A 17,103-nucleotide genomic window follows, 5' to 3' on the forward strand; every position below is an offset into this window, starting at 1 on the left:
TAAATGAGCTTCGAGGAATAACTGGGGATTGGAGTGGGGTCTGGAGTTGCTAGATGGGGTGGAGTGGGGTTCGAGGAGTAGCTAGAGATGGAAGTGTACATCTAGGAGAGGATGGAGAGTTGAAATGAAGTTTATGGGTAATAGAAAGGTTGAAGTGAGTGGCTGAAATGACTAGACGTTGAAGTGAAGTCTGGAGCAAAGTCTCAAGTGTTCGAGGAGTACCGTAGCTAGAACTTGAAATGGAATCTGGGGTGGTTCAAGGAGTAACTGGAGGTTGAGGTGGAGCCTTTGGAGTGGCTATATAAGAGTGAAAGCCGTTGGAGGAAGAGATAGAGGGTGGAGTGGGAAGAGGGAATGAAGTGTGGTCCTTGAAGTGGGTACAGATTGAAGTAGAAACTGCAGCAGTAGAGAGGGTGGAGTACGGGTTCTTGTAGTGGGTAGAGGTAGACGTAGAATCGCTGGAGTGGTAGTATAAGGTGTATTTATGCGACTACTGGTTGAGATGCGGTGTCCATATCGGTGAAGTCACAGTGAACGGGGTACCTCCAGCACCAAGCTACTGCACTCGCCCTTATACCTGTGAGAGGGAAAAGGGGATACGATAGTGTTATTAGCTGATGATGATGATGATGATGACAGGGACAAGGAGGAGGAGAAGGATGGTACTAATGATGATGATGATGACAAGGACAAGGAGAAGGATAATAATAATAATGATGATGATGAGAATTTGTTGTTATAATAATGTAAATGATGATGATGATAATGTTTTTATTGCTATACTGACGATGATGAGGATGTTGAAGGCCATTGTTATGATACTGATGGTTGTTATAATTACTGGTGTTGTCAATGATAATATTCCACAACAGAATGACTGCCGTTGTCAGAATTATTTTACTATATTAAAATTATTATTGAAAGTAGAGGTGGACTGATTGTGTATTGGGGGAAAAACACAATTGATCTGTACTGAGAGGGAGAGAGAGAAAAAAAAAGAATGGCTAATAACATACAATATATGGTACTGTAAGATTTTTTTTTCTCAATGGAGGGAGATGAATACTGAAGGCTATTGTATACTGTTGGATTTTTTTAAGTGGAAGAAAGGAAAGAAGGAGAAATACATACTGAAGGGTGTAATGGAGAGATATATACTGAGGGTTTACATGGAAGGAGTGATTAATATTGAAGGTTTTAATGGAGGAAGGAGAGATAAATGCTAGAGGTTTACAAGGAAGGAGAGATAAATCCTGGAGGAAGGAGAGATAAATCCTGGAGGAAGGAGAGATTAATCCTGGAGGAAGGAGAGATAAATCCTGGAGGAAGGAGAGATTAATCCTGGAGGAAGGAGAGATTAATCCTGGAGGAAGGAGAGATAAATGCTGGAGGTTTACACGGAAGGAGAGATAAATACTAAAGGTTTTCATGGAATAAATACTAAAGGTAATGCTTCTGATGTACCTGTGGCATTCACTTCTTTGCCGGGCTTGGGAACCACTCGCCACACGCCTCCATAGCTGCCTGGCACACGGACGCCAAGGCCTTCCCGGGCTCGTACGCTGAAACTGAATAAGACAAGGATAGTCAGATATTTCCAGTCTTATATCTGTGTGTAACTTGAATAATAATAATAATAATAATAATAATAATAATAACTTGAGGGCCTTAATGAGCACTAATAACCTTAAAACACGGATGTCAAGGCCTGAATAAGACAAGGATAGTCACACATTAGGATACTAGGAACAGAATCACTTATAACTTAGACAATAATAACTACAGGGGCACAAAGGGACACTACTAAAAATAACTGGATAAAATAGGACATCAAAGCCTTCCCCAATCCGTTCTCTGAAGCTGAATAGATGGATAGTCATAACATCACTGATAACAAATGAGATACTGATAACTAAAGCATTAATAACTGAAATAACTGGGGGAACATTAATAATCAAGCCACAAGGACACTAGGCTTGTACATTGAGGGGATGGGTTGGGATGGGACGGGATGGGTTGGGTAGGATTGAGATGGGATGAGTAGGTTTGGGTTGGGTTAAGTTGGGCTATGTAAGGTAGGGATGGGGTAGACAGGGCTGGGATGGGATAGGTAGGGTTGAAATGGGATGCGATGGGTTAGGTTAGGTTTGGCTGAGTTGGGATGGGATGGGTAGTGCTGGGATGGATTGGGTTGTGCTGGGTTGAGTTGTAATGGGATGGGATGGGTTAGGTTTGGTGAGAAGTTGTAGTAGTAATAGTAGTAGTAGCTATTGTGATATTAGGTTCATTTGAAACGTGAACCCAGTGGACTGCAGGCTGAAAATTGTCCTCCTCCTGCAGTCCACCCTCCTCGCATTGGGGGAACGGGGGAGGTGAGGGACGTTTGTATAACCAGGCAGGGGAGCCGCCTAGTTATATCAGTACCACCACGTGAAGGCGTCCTCTCTAGCACTTCTGAAGGGAGTAAATACAGTCTTCCTCGGTCTCAAGCAATTTGGCAAAGTAAATAATGTATGAAAGAAGACGAAGAGATTAAGGAGTGATTGCGAATACCAAGAGTTATTAATTTACCGAGAGAGAGAGAGAGAGAGAGAGAGAGAGAGAGAGAGAGAGAGAGAGAGAAGGGGGGTGGGGGGAGTGGAAGAGATTGGAGTACGAGCGAATGCCAATACCACGAAAAGTGCGAGTTACATTACTGTGAGAAAGCAGAGAGAGAGAGAGAGAGAGAGAGAGAGAGAGAGAGAGAGGACATAATTCACTGAGGAAAATGACGATACAAAAACGAGAAACAGTTTAAAAAATTGCTTGGGGAAAAAAAAAAAAAAGGACTCCTTCATTACCATATCATATCCTTTTAATTATTTTGATTCAAGCTGCCAATACAAGATTTTCTTCAGTCTCGGACCTTTTTTCGAAATTTGGGGGGGGCGGGGGGAAGTAAATTTAGGCATCATTAACACCTTGACCGGAGGGGGACAAACTCTCGGAAATAAAAAAAAATGGTGTCTGAAAATAAGAAAAAATAAATAAATGCAAAATATAAAGAGTTAAAGTGAGGGGAATGAGAGAGATTGGCAGAGAAAATGAAGCGTAAAGAAAACGGCGTATTGACAAGCGCTAGATGGGGAACTATTGTATTATTGACGACTCGCGGTTGTTGTCGATCCTACGAACTCCAGCGAAGACTATCGTACACACACACACACACACACACGCACACAGAATAAATTTTAACCGCAAGGTAGCTAGGCATCTCGAACGGATCTTGATTTTGTTTATTTTTGCACAGATTTGTTTGGAAGGGACAAGTTTTGCAGACTCAACTTTTTACGCTCTCTCTCTCTCTCTCTCTCTCTCTCTCTCTCTCTCTCTCTCTCTCTCAAATACACCCCGTCCCGAGACGCTAGGCTGCTGAAACTTTAATTCGCTTATCGAGCAAGGCGATATTACCAGCAAGCCTTTGACTCGTGAAAAGTTGGATTAGGACGAAGGAGAGCGAAAATATCTGAAAAATGTGCAAGAAAAATGAAACGCAGATAGACAGGAAGGCAGACAGGCAGACAGACAGGCAGACAGGTAGACAGGCAGACAGATAGACACGCAAACAGGTAGAGAGACAAGCATCTACAAAAGTTAGCCTACTGTTCCACTGCGTCTACTTAACACTCAAGGCATGTCCGTCACTTCCCTCCCTGACGCATCATATCACAGGGAATCATCTATGGCCTGAGAAACATACCAGGCCTCTCTCAGAAATATTAGCCAGCAGAGGAAAGTGACTAGCAGAAGAGATGAAATACTAGGAGAATTTTGCGTTGATGTGCATAAAAGCATACCAGGCCTCTCTGAGATTAGGAATATTACCCAGCAGGGGAAAATAACTAGTAGAAGAGATGGAATAATAGGAGAAAGTTTACATCTATGGGCAGAGAAATATCATGCCTCGCGCAGATTGGGAATATTAACCAGCAGAGGAAAGTGAGAAGTGGAAGAGAGGGAATAAATAGGCGATTTTAAGCAGCGGTGAACAGAGAAACATTGCGTCTCTCTCTCAGCTTAGGAATATTGCCCAGCAGCGGAAAGTAACTGGTACAAGAGATGGAATAGCAGGCGAACTTCTATGGGCAGAGAAACATACTAGGCCTCTCTCAGCTTAGGAATATTAGCCAGGAAGTGACTAGAATTGGAGGTGAAAAATGACGCCAAATTTTTCAGGCATGACAGAGAAACATACCACATCTCTCTCTCTCTCTCTCTCTCTCTCTCTCTCTCTCTCTCTCTCTCTCTCTCTCTCAGCGTAAATTTATTAGAAAGCTAAGAAAATTGATTTAAAAAAGATGAAATAGTAAGTGAATTTTTGCGGCCGACTTTACTCAGAATTTGTATGTTTTTTCAAGTTTGTTGGTGATTTTCATTTTGCTTCGACTGCGTGTGTGCTTTCCATGTATGTAATTCTGTTTGCGTTTTGATTTAACTTCATGTTTGAACGATATATTTTGGAACTGGAAATCGGAAATGTGAATGCCTAAGAGAGAGAGAGAGAGAGAGAGAGAGGAAAGAGAGAGGGAGGGGAAAGGGTAGAGAGTGTGTGAAGTGTGTGGACAGGGAGGGACCGAAATGAAGTAAAGAGTGGGGGAGAAAATTGCTGAGGACAAGACAAACATGATGAAAAATAGGAGAAATAAACGAGAAACTAACAAGGAGAGAGAGAGAGAGAGAGAGAGAGAGAGAGAGAGAGAGAGAGGGAGTCGGCTGATCACAGAATAACAAATGCCTGCTTAAAGCTTTCCCGACAAATGTGTAAACTTGCTGAATAAATTTGCTCGTGAGAGACAGGTTACCGGCAGAAACTATGATAAATTGGCTATCTTTATTCCCATGCACATTTATGATAAGTAGTCTGTTTACACTCCCTTGAAAATGACATACTGATACTCCTTCTCTTCCGCCTTTCCTTCCTCTTCATCCTCCTCCTTTCCTTCCTCTTCAACCTCCTTCTATCCTCCCCCCTCGCTTCTCTCCCTCCTCCAACCTTTCCCAATCCTCCCTCTCCCCTTTCCTCTCGGTCCTCTCACTCTCCTCATCTCCCAACGTCACGGTAGCGAATGGAGAATAAAATGATCCATTATGAGGCCTAAATTGTTATTTTCAAGCCGCTATGGAAGATTGTCGCCTTGTCATTTTTTGCGTACCGCTCGAAATATGAAAAATAAAAAATCAAATGGGCAGAAGGCATCTATTGGCGAAAAGATGATGACGTAATGTAAACAAAGAAATGGTAGATCCTGATTGGTCGAGACGAGGGTGACGTCATTCTAAGCTTCCGCCTGATTGGTTGAGCGCCCGAGCAAGGTTTGAAAGGCCGCCTGTGATTGGTGCTTTCTTTCTCCGGGTCCACTGAAGAGGAAGATGAGGCGAAAGGAAGGATATAGGTTCCTGGGATGGGAAGGTTGAGTGATTCTCGGATATTGCACAAGCGAGAGGTGTTTTTGAGTGAGAGGGAAATAGATCGTTGACAGAGGAGGAAAAAGATAAGATAAAAGAAATATATGGCGGAAAATAGAATAACAAGGAGTGCAAAAATGACTGGGAGAGAGAAAAAAAAGTTAATCGAGAGAGAAAGAATAAAAAGACAAAAATGAATTAGAGAGAGGAAGAAAGATTAGGGAAACAGATGGAGATGAATACAAAGCGAGTGGGAAAGAAAACAGCACACAGAGAGAAGCAGAATACAAAGGGGTTCTAAGGAATGTAAACAGATGGTGTAGGGAGTGTGAGTTGGAGATAAGGCAGACTGATGGCGGAGTGACATGGAGGTGATTTTTTAGTGATCACCCGTTCCTGGATTATGACGTCTGGCTAGAGAGAGAGAGAGAGAGAGAGAGAGAGAGAGAGAGAGAGAGAGAGAAATGGGGGGTCTATGAAGAAATTTTTGAAGTCTCCGTCTAACCCCCCAGTTCGAGAAATCCCTCTTAAAACCGAGTGAAATAAAAACTACAGATTTTTTTGTGAATGGAGGACACTGTAGTCTGGTCCATGGATTTCTTTTTCTCTGCTTTTCCTTCCTCTATATGTAGAAAAAAATTAAGAAAAACTAATGGGAAAAATACGATATCGTAGTGAGAGTTAAATTGCTATTGGAAAACAGGCCATTACTCTTTGATGGTTATGGTTATGAGGTGTGGCCAAAATCCAGAAGGCTTCAATGATGTGTGAATGATTGTGCTGCCCCCGTCACAAGCAAGGATGTTGATGGCTCTCGTTCAGTTTTATGTGTGCTCTTTCTTCGTGTTTGGCTCCAGCATCATCCATTGTTATTAAGGGGTACAAGGGATGATGATAATGATGATGATGATGATGATGTGGTGATGGTGGTGATGACTGTCCTGTTTTATGCTTGCTTTCTCTTTCTCCATGTTTGGATTCGACTTTACTCATTTTTTTTTTTTTTAGGAGAGAATAAGGCTTGTGATGATAATAATAATGATGATGGTGATGATGATGGTGGTGGTGGTGGTGATGATGGTTGTCCTAATTTTATGCTCTTTCATGTTTGGATTCGACTTTACTCATTATTTTTAGGAGAGAATAAGACCAGTGATGATGATGATGATGATGTGGTGATGGTGATGATAGTTGTCCTATTTTTATGCTTTCTCCTTCGTGTTTGGGTCCATTTTCACCCATCTTCATTTGAAGGGGGGATTGAGGAATGTGATGATGATAGAAGTGGTGATGATGCTGATGATGACTGATAAATGAATGAGTGGATATACTAAACATGTAAAATTAGATTAACAGATAGACAGAGATTGAAAGAAAAACAGATGAAAAGATGGACATGGTAGATAGATAAAATAGCTAGGTATAGAAATGGATGAATGGATAGATACGGGCATATAAATGGATGAATGGATGGATAAATGAATAACAGAAGGCTGGACAAACCCTGCCCTAGGGTGGGAAAGGAGGTCCGGATGATGATGATGATGGTGATAAGGATGATGATGGTGATGCTGCTGCTGCTGATGATGATGATGGTGATGATGATGATGAGGAGGAGGATAGACAAACAGACATGACTTACTCGCATCAGCCCCGGAGCGTTTGCCGAAGATGGAACCATTGAAGGGCGGCTTCCTATACCCTGCTGACACGGGGGCACTCAGCAAAGCCAAAACCACAGCCACCACCACGACCATCACCACAACGCGCCTCTGCACTGACATCCTGGTGGGGAGAGAGTGGGGAAGATTAGTGGTGGGGAGAGACAGAGAGAGAGGGAGAGAGAGAGGGAAGTTAGTGGTGGTGAGATGCTGGAGTGTGAGTGTGTGTACATGGAAGTTGAGAGGAACAAGCATTCATAACCACCACCATAGCCCACTTATGCACCGATATCCTGGTGGGAGAGAGAGAGAGAGAGAGAGAGAGAGAGAGAGAGAGGGAGGGAGGAGGAAGAGGAGAGAGCGTGGGAGTAAGGTGAGGGTGCAAGGAGTGGAAATTGTGGGAGAAGAAGCAGGTAGTGAAGTGAATTTTTCTTTGTACAATTAAGAAGGAAGCAAAGGCTAGAAGCCCGCAAAGTTGTGTTTCCAAGAAAAACTAAACAAAAGAGAGCCAAATTCAAGATTAGGAACAGAGAGAGAGAGAGAGGGAGAGAGAGAGAGAGAAAGAGAAAGAGAGGGAGAGAGAGCTAAAGAAGTATGGGAGGGACTGGGAGAAACGTGATAGATTATAAGTACATGGAGTAGATGGAAATGGGAGTGAAGAGTGTGGGATGGTGAGGTCAGGAATAGATGGGATGAGAGAGAGACAGAGACAGAGACAGACAGATAGACAGACAGAGGGGAGTAGTGGGGTGATGTCTTTTGTTGGTGTATTCTTGCCTCTTCCATACAGCATAATTATGCTTATAAAAAGGCCTCTGACAGTGAAGTAGGATATGAATTAATGTACAGTTCAGATCAATAATCCCTTTACGCATCAGGGAGGTGCTGGAGAGGGAGGCCTTCACGTGGTGGCATCTATATAATTGTTTGGCTCCACTGCCCAATTGTACAAACATCCCTCGTATCCCTCCCTATCCCCGAAAAGAAAGATGGTGGACTGTAGGAGGAGGACAACTTCAGCCTGCAGGCCACTGAGTTCACATTTCCACCTTCCACGTGCAAACCATCTCAGTCTGACTCCAAACACCATTTTTTTTTTTTCAGTCTATTTCTCAGCAGTTCACCACCAGTTCTGCCAGTTTTGTTGATCTGTGAATCAGGGAAACGCCACACATTCGTCCGGTCTACCCATCCTCGTCTCTGTACGCCCAAACTTCCTGACGTCTTCCTCTTTCCCTGTCCAAGTTTCACTACCATGGAGCATTGCACGTCACACACACGCATCATACAATTTTCCTTAGTGTGAGGAGAGAATCCCCTCAATGTTAAGGGAAGCAACAGCTCCCTAAACTTCCTCCATCCTCTCCTAATCTTAGCAGTGGACTTCAGCCTCTCCCCTCCTCTTCCTAGCATAGATCATATCACTCAAATAACAATCCCCTACACACTACAAGGATACATATGCCAAGTCTATCTTAACATGTATACCTCTCTTTCCTTGCTCATCCTTACACACAGCGCCCTCGAAGCTTGAGTATTTTTACCTATTCATAGATGACACGAGCGCAGCTTGTACAATTGGGCCACGCAACGTAACACACATCATGGTTCTCTTAACACTTGCCATACTAAAGCAAAGACACAGCATCATTAGTGTAGGGAATCCATACATTTGTAGGATCGACGGGTTAGCAAGATCTATAGTCTATTCATTTAAACTAGGCGACGATTTTGTCTTTTTGAGCCTCATTTGACGTAGCTCAGTGGCGGAACAGGACGATGCTACGACTCAGCATAATATAACTCCTTCGTGACTAGCGTTATATTCTGTGACAGTCTCTCTCAAAAGCCTAACATTCAAGATGGAGATATGGCAGTTTTACGTCTATAGTTTATTCATATTTAATTGGCTGGGATTTTCGTCCTTTTGTAGCTTATTTTCTATAACTCAGTGGCAAAATAAGACACTACTTTGGCCCAACAGCCTTTCTGCAGCACTTCTTCGTGACTAGCTCCATATTCAAGTGTCAGTATCGTGTTATAATTCAGCATTCAAGATGGAGAGATGGCAGTTTTTACGCCAAGTTAAAGTGAACAGGGTATACGAGTAGTAAGACTCTGAGAGTTTCGAGTTAGTATATCTATTTGTCTATTTGCAACCAGACGCCCTAATCTCGTAAGAGGTGGCCACAAACAAATCGCCTCCATGTTGCCCTGTCCCATGGCATTTCGGTGCCCTTCCCCACACTTAAACCCCCCTCACTCTAGTCTACCTTTCCATCTCATCCTCGGTCTTCCCCTCCCTCTGCCCCCCCCCCTCCAGTATATTAATAGAGATTAATTACATGTTATTTCTAGAAGAGAGAGAGAGAGAGAGAGAGAGAGAGAGAGAGAGAGAGAGAGAGAATTTTAGTTAAATATCCAGCTAGAGACAAGAATTTTTACAATAATAATTAGCACAAACAATCAATAAGAGAAACACATTGAGGTGGTTTGGCCATGTGGAGGGGATGGAGGGTGAGAGACTGACGAGGAGAGCGTATGTGAGTGAGGTGGAGGGGGGGAGAGGGAGGGAGAGGCCAAGGATCAGATGGAGGGATGGAGTGGAAAGGTATATGAGAGAGGGGGATGTGAGCTGGGAGCAGGGCAGTGAAATGGCGCGGGACAGAGCGACATGGAGGCGATTTGTTTGTGGCCACCCGTTACGGGATTAAGGCGTCTGGCAATAGATAGACAGACTTAGCACAAAAAGTAAATACTTCTCTTTAAACCACAATCTCGACCGAAGAGGCGCAACTCAGTCTGTTAGCTGTATAAATATATTAGGATTTTTACAGAGGAAAGAAAAATAGGAGAGAGAGCTGGATGTGTTGAGGAAGTTTTCTCTCTCTCTCTCTCTCTCTCTCTGTATGTGTGTGTATATGTGTTTGTGTGTGTGTGTGTGTGTGTGTGTGTGTGTGTGTGGACAGAATTTTACAATGGACAGAGGTGAAGTGCTTACAAATGGAGCAAAAAAATGAGAGAGAGAGAGAGAGAGAGAGAGAGAGAGAGAGAGAGAGAGAGAGAGAGAGAGGAGAAAATTGTGTGTGTTAATTTTTGCAGAGAATATAACGCTTGACAGAAATGAAATATGTATGCAGATGGAAGGGAAAACATGAGAGAGAGAGAGAGGGGGGGGGGGAGTTGTCCTAAATGTGAGGAGGAAGCTTTTTTTGTTTTCTGTGTGTGTGTGTGTGAGAGAGAGAGAGAGAGAGAGAGAGAGACTGAAGGGGGAGCAGAAAGTTGTGCTAAAATGTTGAGGAAATTTTGTGTGTGTGTGTGTGTGTGTGTGTGTGTGTGTGTGTGTGTGTGTGTGTGTGTGTGTGTGTGTGCATGTATTTGTGTTTTTCCTTATACTTAAAACCACTGGACAAAACTGACATTTTCTTGATCAAAGTTTCGTCCCCCAAGCCTCGCCTTGTCTCAGGTCTTAAGCTGTCCTGCAAAAAGAATAATAATGATGCTGTATAGACTGGGGAAAAAAATATCTGAAGATGTAGTTATAAAGGATCTTATTTCTTTGATAATTATGTTTCCATAGTAGTTACGTTTCTATCTATCTGTCGTTCTACTTGTCTATCTATCTTTTGCCAGACGCCTTAATCCCATTAGGGGTGGCCACAGAGAAATCGCCTCCACGTCACCCTGTCCTCTGCCATTTGACTGCCTTCCCTCCAACTCACAGCCCCCTCTCTCATATATATTTCCGTCCATCCTTCCTTTGATCTTCCAGTCCTTACACATTTGGATGGGAAGGATGATGATGATGATGATGGTGATGATGTTGATCTATCTATCTTCATGTATAGCCAGATGCCTTAATCCCGTAAGGGGTGGCCACAAACAAATCGCCTCCATGTCGCCCTGTCCCCCGCCATTTCACTGCCCTGCTTCCAGCTCACATCCCCCTCTCTCATACACTTCTCCACTTCATATCATCCTTGGCCTCCCCCTCCCTCTCCCCCCCTCCACCTCAGTCACATACACTCTCCTCATCAGTCTCTCACTCTCCATCCTCTCCACATGGCCGTGATGATGAAAATAACCCCTTCTCTCATACACTTCACCACTCCATCCCTCCATCTCATCCTTGGCCTCCCCCTCCCTCTCCGCCCCTCCACCTCACTCACATATACTCTCCTCATCAGTCTCTCACGTTCCATCCTCTCCACATGGCCGTGATGATGATAAAAATAAAGCATAACCCACGCATTCTCCAACTCAGCATCAGGAGAATTTATTTACATAGACTCTAAGCAATTTATCTGAGTTTCTCCCTCGGCTCAAACGTGCATTGGTATTTTTAGTTATATATTTTTTATATGTGGAAAAGTTGTCTCAAACAGGGTAGGGGTTTTTTAGCTGGCACTGCTTCCTTTGTGTTGGCTATACTGCATATATATTTACTCGCTTTACCCTCTCTCTCTCTCTCTCTCTCTCTCTCTCTCTCTCTCTCTCTCATTATTAACCTTATTATCCAATTGTTTTCCATCATAAATGCTCTCAATTACGATAATTATTAAAACTTGTTCCTCCCCTCCTCTCTCTCTCTCTCTCTCTCTCACTCCCCTCCCCTCCTGAAAAATGCCTAAAAAAAAAGAGGGATAACTGAATGCAACTTCCTCTTTTCCAGTATAACAGGAAGGATTAACCTCCTAGTGGTCTGATGGAGAGAGAGAGAGAGAGAGAGAGAGAGAGAAGCATGGAGAAGTTATCATTGTGAGAGTCAAAGTGAGAGGCTAGGGAGATGAGGTGAGAGAGAGAGAGAGAGAGAGAGAGAGAGAGAGAGAGAGAGAGAGAGAGATGAGGCATGGAGAAGATATTGTACGTGAGAGTGTGAGGATAGGAAGATGAGGAGACAGACAGACAGACAGATATATACAGAGAGAGACAATGACGGTACCGAAGCAAGGACATATGAAAGTGTGACTCATAGGACAACTGAACCTAAGGGAAGGGAGTGTCTAGCCTATAACCAAAGCCAGAAGCGTAGAAAAGTGGGTACAAACTAGGAATACGAAGGAGGAATGACAGAACTGCGAATTTCAGGCCCATTCTGCTCACCCTTCTTTTTAGTGTAGCGGCGAGGCTGGGAATTCTTTGGGGATGGGGGAGGCGAGGAGGCTGTCAGGGCGAAGGAAAAGGTTTAGAAGTGCGGTAAGGGGGAACTCTTTTGCCCCTTCAGTCATCAGTGTGGTGATTTGGGTACGTGGAATATAATGCAGTGCTTAATGTAACTTTTTCCCTTTTGAAATTGTACCTCGTTCGTATTGTGTGGTTTTATACAGACTCCAACATGCGGCTCTCCACCCTGCTTGATCTCTGGCAGCCTCCCTATTCAGTACCTTATCCCTGAAGTCTCCCAGGTCTTCTTCGGGCTGCCTTTCACAACTCTACCCCCGACGTTCACACTTCCCACCTTCCTCTAGGCCACTAATACTTTTCTGCCCATAAAGAAAGAAGTCAGGGCTGAGAGACTTTAAAATTTCTCCTTTACACAGAAACCGAAGAAAGAAAAAGCCAAATTAAAGATCAGTTGACTGGGAGATTCCTGACCATGCTGATATAAATAAATTGGAGGTCATAGGCAGTGGGAAAAATTTAAAAAAGCAGAATATAATACCAATGCGGCCATTCAGTAAAGTTTCCCTTCTTCACAATCATCCGAAAGCAGAAAGCGGATGAGATGGAGGGATGGAGTGGAGAGATGTAAGAGGAGGGGCGTGAGCTGGAGGAAGGGCAAACAAACGGCAAAGGACAGAGAGACTTGGAGGCGATTTGTTTGTGGCTACTCCTTACGGAATTGAGGAGTCTGGCAATAGAGAGAGAGAGAGAGAGAGAGAGAGAGAGAGAGAGAGAGAGAGAGAGAGAGAGAGAGAGAGAGAGAGACCATAAGACAATCCCAGAGCTAACCATTCAATAAAGTGGGTCTGTTTCACCATCATCCACCCACGCCACGTCTGCATCACCCTCCCCTCAATCACTGCCTCAGGAGCTGCCACAAACACCTGACTGTCGCTGTGCATGAACTTGAGAGGCTGGTCGGGCGTGTCCATAATTCTGTTGACTTAATGAACTTGGGTGCGAGGGACTGTGAGCAGGAGAGGAAGGGGCCAAACTTCGTGTATGCCTCAAGTTTTCGGCCTTTGGGATGGATGGTTAGGTTAAGTCTGGTGACATTATTTTTGGCTAGGGTTGATTAGACTGGGTTAGGTTAGCTTGGATTAGATGTGGCAAGGTTTTGATAGGATAGGCTAGGTTAAATTTCGTTAGGTTAAGCACTGTTAGGTCTGCTTTGTTTTATTCTTGCTCTCTCACCTTAGGAATGTCAGCCAGCAAAGGAAAGTGAGAAGAAGAGATGGAATATTAGGCGAACTTTTGTCCTTATCGATACGAAGAATACAATGGGACTTTTCAGTTTGGTTAATGGACCGTTGTAGTCAGACTGGAGGGATGATTTGACTAGAAACCAAGGAGATTCATCCCTGATCCATAATTAAAGCTCGTCGAATTTCACGTAATCATGGCATAGTATTTAAATAGTAGGAATGGCCCAGTTCCGTCACATGACAAATTACAGTAGTGAGGAATTGGGGACGAGTAAGGTGACAGGGGCTTTTGAGAGAGTACAGCAGTGTGAGATGAGGGAGAAAGGGGTTTGAGAGGGGACAGCAGTGACAGGGACATCAGTGTGAGAGGGAATGCAGTGTGAGGGAGACTGCAGTGCAAGGGTGACAGCAGTGTGTGGCGGACAGGAGTGTGTGGGGGACAACAGTGTGGAGAGGACAGGATTGTTAGGGGGTCAACAGTGTGAGGGGGGACAGCAGTATGAGTGAGACAGCAGTATGAGAGAACAGCAGTGTGAGAGGGAAAGCAATGTGAGATGGAGGGGGACGGTTTGAGGCCAGTCCAGCACCCAGCTCACGTCCCCACACAGTCAAGTGAGGTAGGGGGGGAAATTGAATTGAGAAAGGCCTGTGGTGATGAAAACAAAGACTGTGAAAGAACTGTCAATGGACCCAATGGCTATTTTTGTCCTTCACCCTGATCCCATTTTTCTGTCTTTAAACGCCCAGCCCACCTCGACAGACGGATGATAGAAAAAGGAAGGCACAATACTCCCTCACAGAGGGAGTGATTAGTGATGAGCAGTGTGGCTTTAGGAGAGGGAGGGGATGCGTTGATCAGGTGTTTGCTGTGAGACAAGTGTGTGAAAAGTATTTAGCGAAAGGCAAGGATGTGTTTTGGGCATTTATGGATTTAGAGAAAGCGTATGATAGAATTGATAGGGAGACTTTGTGGACTGTTTTAAGATTGTATGGACTTGATGGTAGGTTACTAAAAGGGGTGAAAAGTTTTTATGTAAATAGTAGAGCGTGTGTAAGAGTGGGAAATGCTGTGAGTGATTGGTTTCCCGTGAGAGTGGGGCTGCGACAGGGATGTGTGATGTCGCCTTGGTTGTTTAATATTTACATGGATGGTGTTGTAAGGGAGGTGAATGCAAGAGTTTTAGGTGGTCTGAGTCTGGTAAATGTTGATGGAGGAGAGTGGAATCTGAAGCAACTGCTGTTTGCAGATGATACTGCATTGGTGACTGATTCAGAGGAGAAATTGAGACAGTTGGTAGAGGAGTTTGGAAGGGTGTGTGAAAGGAGGAAATTGAAAGTAAATGAGAATAAGAGTAAAGTGATGAAGTGTACGAGGTTGATAGATGGTAGGGGGATGAATATAGTTTTGAATGGTGAGTTGCTTGAGGAGGTAGATTGTTTTAAATATCTAGGGTCACATGTTGCTGTGGATGGAAGAATAGATGCAGAAGTGAAGTCTAGAATTAATGAAGTAGGAAAGGTGCTGGGAGGAATGAAAAAAGTGTTTAAATGTCGTTCGCTTAGAATGGATGTAAAGAGAAGGCTGTATGAGGGTGTTGTGGTACCGACTGCGTTATATGGGGCTGAAACATGGAATATGGGTGTAGCAGAGAGGAAAAGTTTGAATGTAATGGAGATGAGATGTCTGAGGAGTATGTGTGGAGTGACGCGTATGGATCGAGTGCGAAATGATGAAGTGCGAAGGAGAACTGGAGTTGTTCGGGAGATGGCTGGTAGAGTTGAGCAGAGGGTGTTGCAATTCTTTGGGCATATGGAGAGAATGGATAATGAGCGATTGGTGAAAAAGATAACTAGATCTGATGTGAGAGGTGTAAGACTGAGAGGAAGACCACGAATAGGATGGATGGACAGTGTGAAGAGAGCGCTGGATGCGAGAGGGATGTCTGTTGAGCAAGGAAGAGTGGCTGTGCGTGACAGAAATAAATGGAGAGAAATTGTGAATGAATAAGTGATGACGCAGCCCTGAGGGGATATTCTCCCGCATTTGGTCTGATCAGCTAGTCAGGTCAGGTGCGGGTAAGGGGATGGGTCTGTTATGATGTGGCAGGGGTAAACCAGTTCTGCTGTCGGGCCCTGCTGTGGATGTCACTGCTTGCATTGCGCAGTTGACCCTTGTGCGGTGTGATGCGGTGAGGATCTGTCCGTTCTCCCCTTTGGGGCTAAGATGCGAATGAATGTGTTTGAATGGATGAGTAAATGGAGAGTGAGTCGTCCTGTCTCGGCTACCTCCCTTTCCTTGGGGGAAGCAGCCTAGGTATATAGATAGATAGATAGATAGCGTAAGCCATCATCTCGAATTAAACGTGATGATTTTAGCTCTCCTTTTTTTTTTCAGTTTTCTTTGGGTGTGAGAAAGTTTAGCTGGCTTTTATCTTTTGGTTTCTTATTATGCTTGTTGGTGTTGGTGTTCTTGTCACAGGCTCATATGAACGCTAAGCTTGTTGACTGGAGGTGGAAGCTGCTGCCCTTGTTCTTCAGTTTACCATTCTCTTTTCGAGGGATGGAGAGGGAGCTGAGGGATGTTTGGACTGTGGATGTGCTTAGTGTGCTTAGTGTGTGTGTGTGTGTGTGTGTGTGTGTGTGTGTGTGTGTGTGTGTGTGTGTGTGTGTGTGTGTGTGTGTGTGTGTGTGTGTGTGTGTGTGTGTGTGTGTGTGTGTGTGTGTGTGATTCTATTTCTTTGAGAATCTTGGAAGCCTGCAAATGTAATCACGTAGAAGAGAATCACTGAGGCATAAGAATCCTGTATGTTCACAAATAACATCAAAGACAAAAAAATAATGAGACCAAAGTTTTCAGTGAGATGCGGTAAAAACATAACACCACGTGGAGCGAGCGTGCAAGCGAGCGAGCGAGCGAGAGCGAGAGCGAGAGAGAGAGAGAGAGAGAGAGAGAGAGAGAGAGAGAGAGAGAGAGAGAGAGAGATGGGGAGGCTATAAATTGGTCTAGTTACAGATGAAACAAATTACGAGCGCCATTACAGAGCTCTTTCCCATGTTGTCCAAATCACGTTCACTCTCACTAACTTGTTTTTAATGGACGGAGTGAGAGCGGTGCAGGATGGATGAGATGAGGGAGGGAGGAGGGAGAGGAGAGGAAGAGAAGGGAGGGAGGGAAGAAGCAGCTAAATGGGGAACGGGAAAAAGAGGAGGGAAGCAGTTACAGAGAGCGAAGGGGAGAAGAGATGAGGAGAGGGAGAGAGAAGAGAGGGAAGAAAGAAGAGGGGAGAGGCAATTAGAGGAGGGGCAGAAGGGAAGAGGAGGGAGATGAGAGGAGAAGAGAGAGGGGAAGTAGGGTGGGAGAGAGAGGTGGGGGAAAGAAAGGAAAAGGGGGAAGACGAGAGGAAGGGAGAGTTGAGAAAGACAACAAAGTAGTAAGCAAGGGAGAAAAACATGTATGGGAGAAAGGAGGTTTAGAAACAAAGTGAATAGCATTAGAAAATTATATGAGGAGAAAGACTCAGCTGTGTAAATGTTGAATAAAATTAGAGGGAAGGAGGCTAAGTGTGCGTGAAGAATAAGAGAAAGTGGGACTGAGAACGAAGCATAGGGAAACAGGAATGAAAGATAAG

The 17,103-nt window shown here is 44.2% G+C and overlaps 1 protein-coding gene across 1 annotated transcript; it reads right to left on the minus strand.

Annotated features, from left to right (window-relative positions):
• Window positions 1–428: 428 nt before the first annotated feature.
• SIFa (neuropeptide SIFamide) lies at window positions 429–7,235 on the minus strand. The gene is made up of 3 exons (XM_080269763.1): window positions 7,088–7,235; window positions 1,465–1,568; window positions 429–577 (listed from the first exon to the last, which is right to left on the minus strand). The coding sequence occupies exons 1-2, from the start codon at window positions 7,227–7,229 to the stop codon at window positions 1,474–1,476; spliced, it is 237 nt and encodes a 78-aa protein (XP_080125889.1). The 5' UTR covers window positions 7,230–7,235; the 3' UTR covers window positions 429–577; window positions 1,465–1,473.
• Between the last annotated feature and the right edge of the window lie 9,868 nt (window positions 7,236–17,103).

This window comes from Coenobita brevimanus, chromosome 37 (genome assembly GCF_032717465.1).
Source record: "Coenobita brevimanus isolate Jiangsu-jjx chromosome 37, ASM3271746v2, whole genome shotgun sequence".
Classification (NCBI taxonomy): domain Eukaryota; kingdom Metazoa; phylum Arthropoda; class Malacostraca; order Decapoda; family Coenobitidae; genus Coenobita; species Coenobita brevimanus.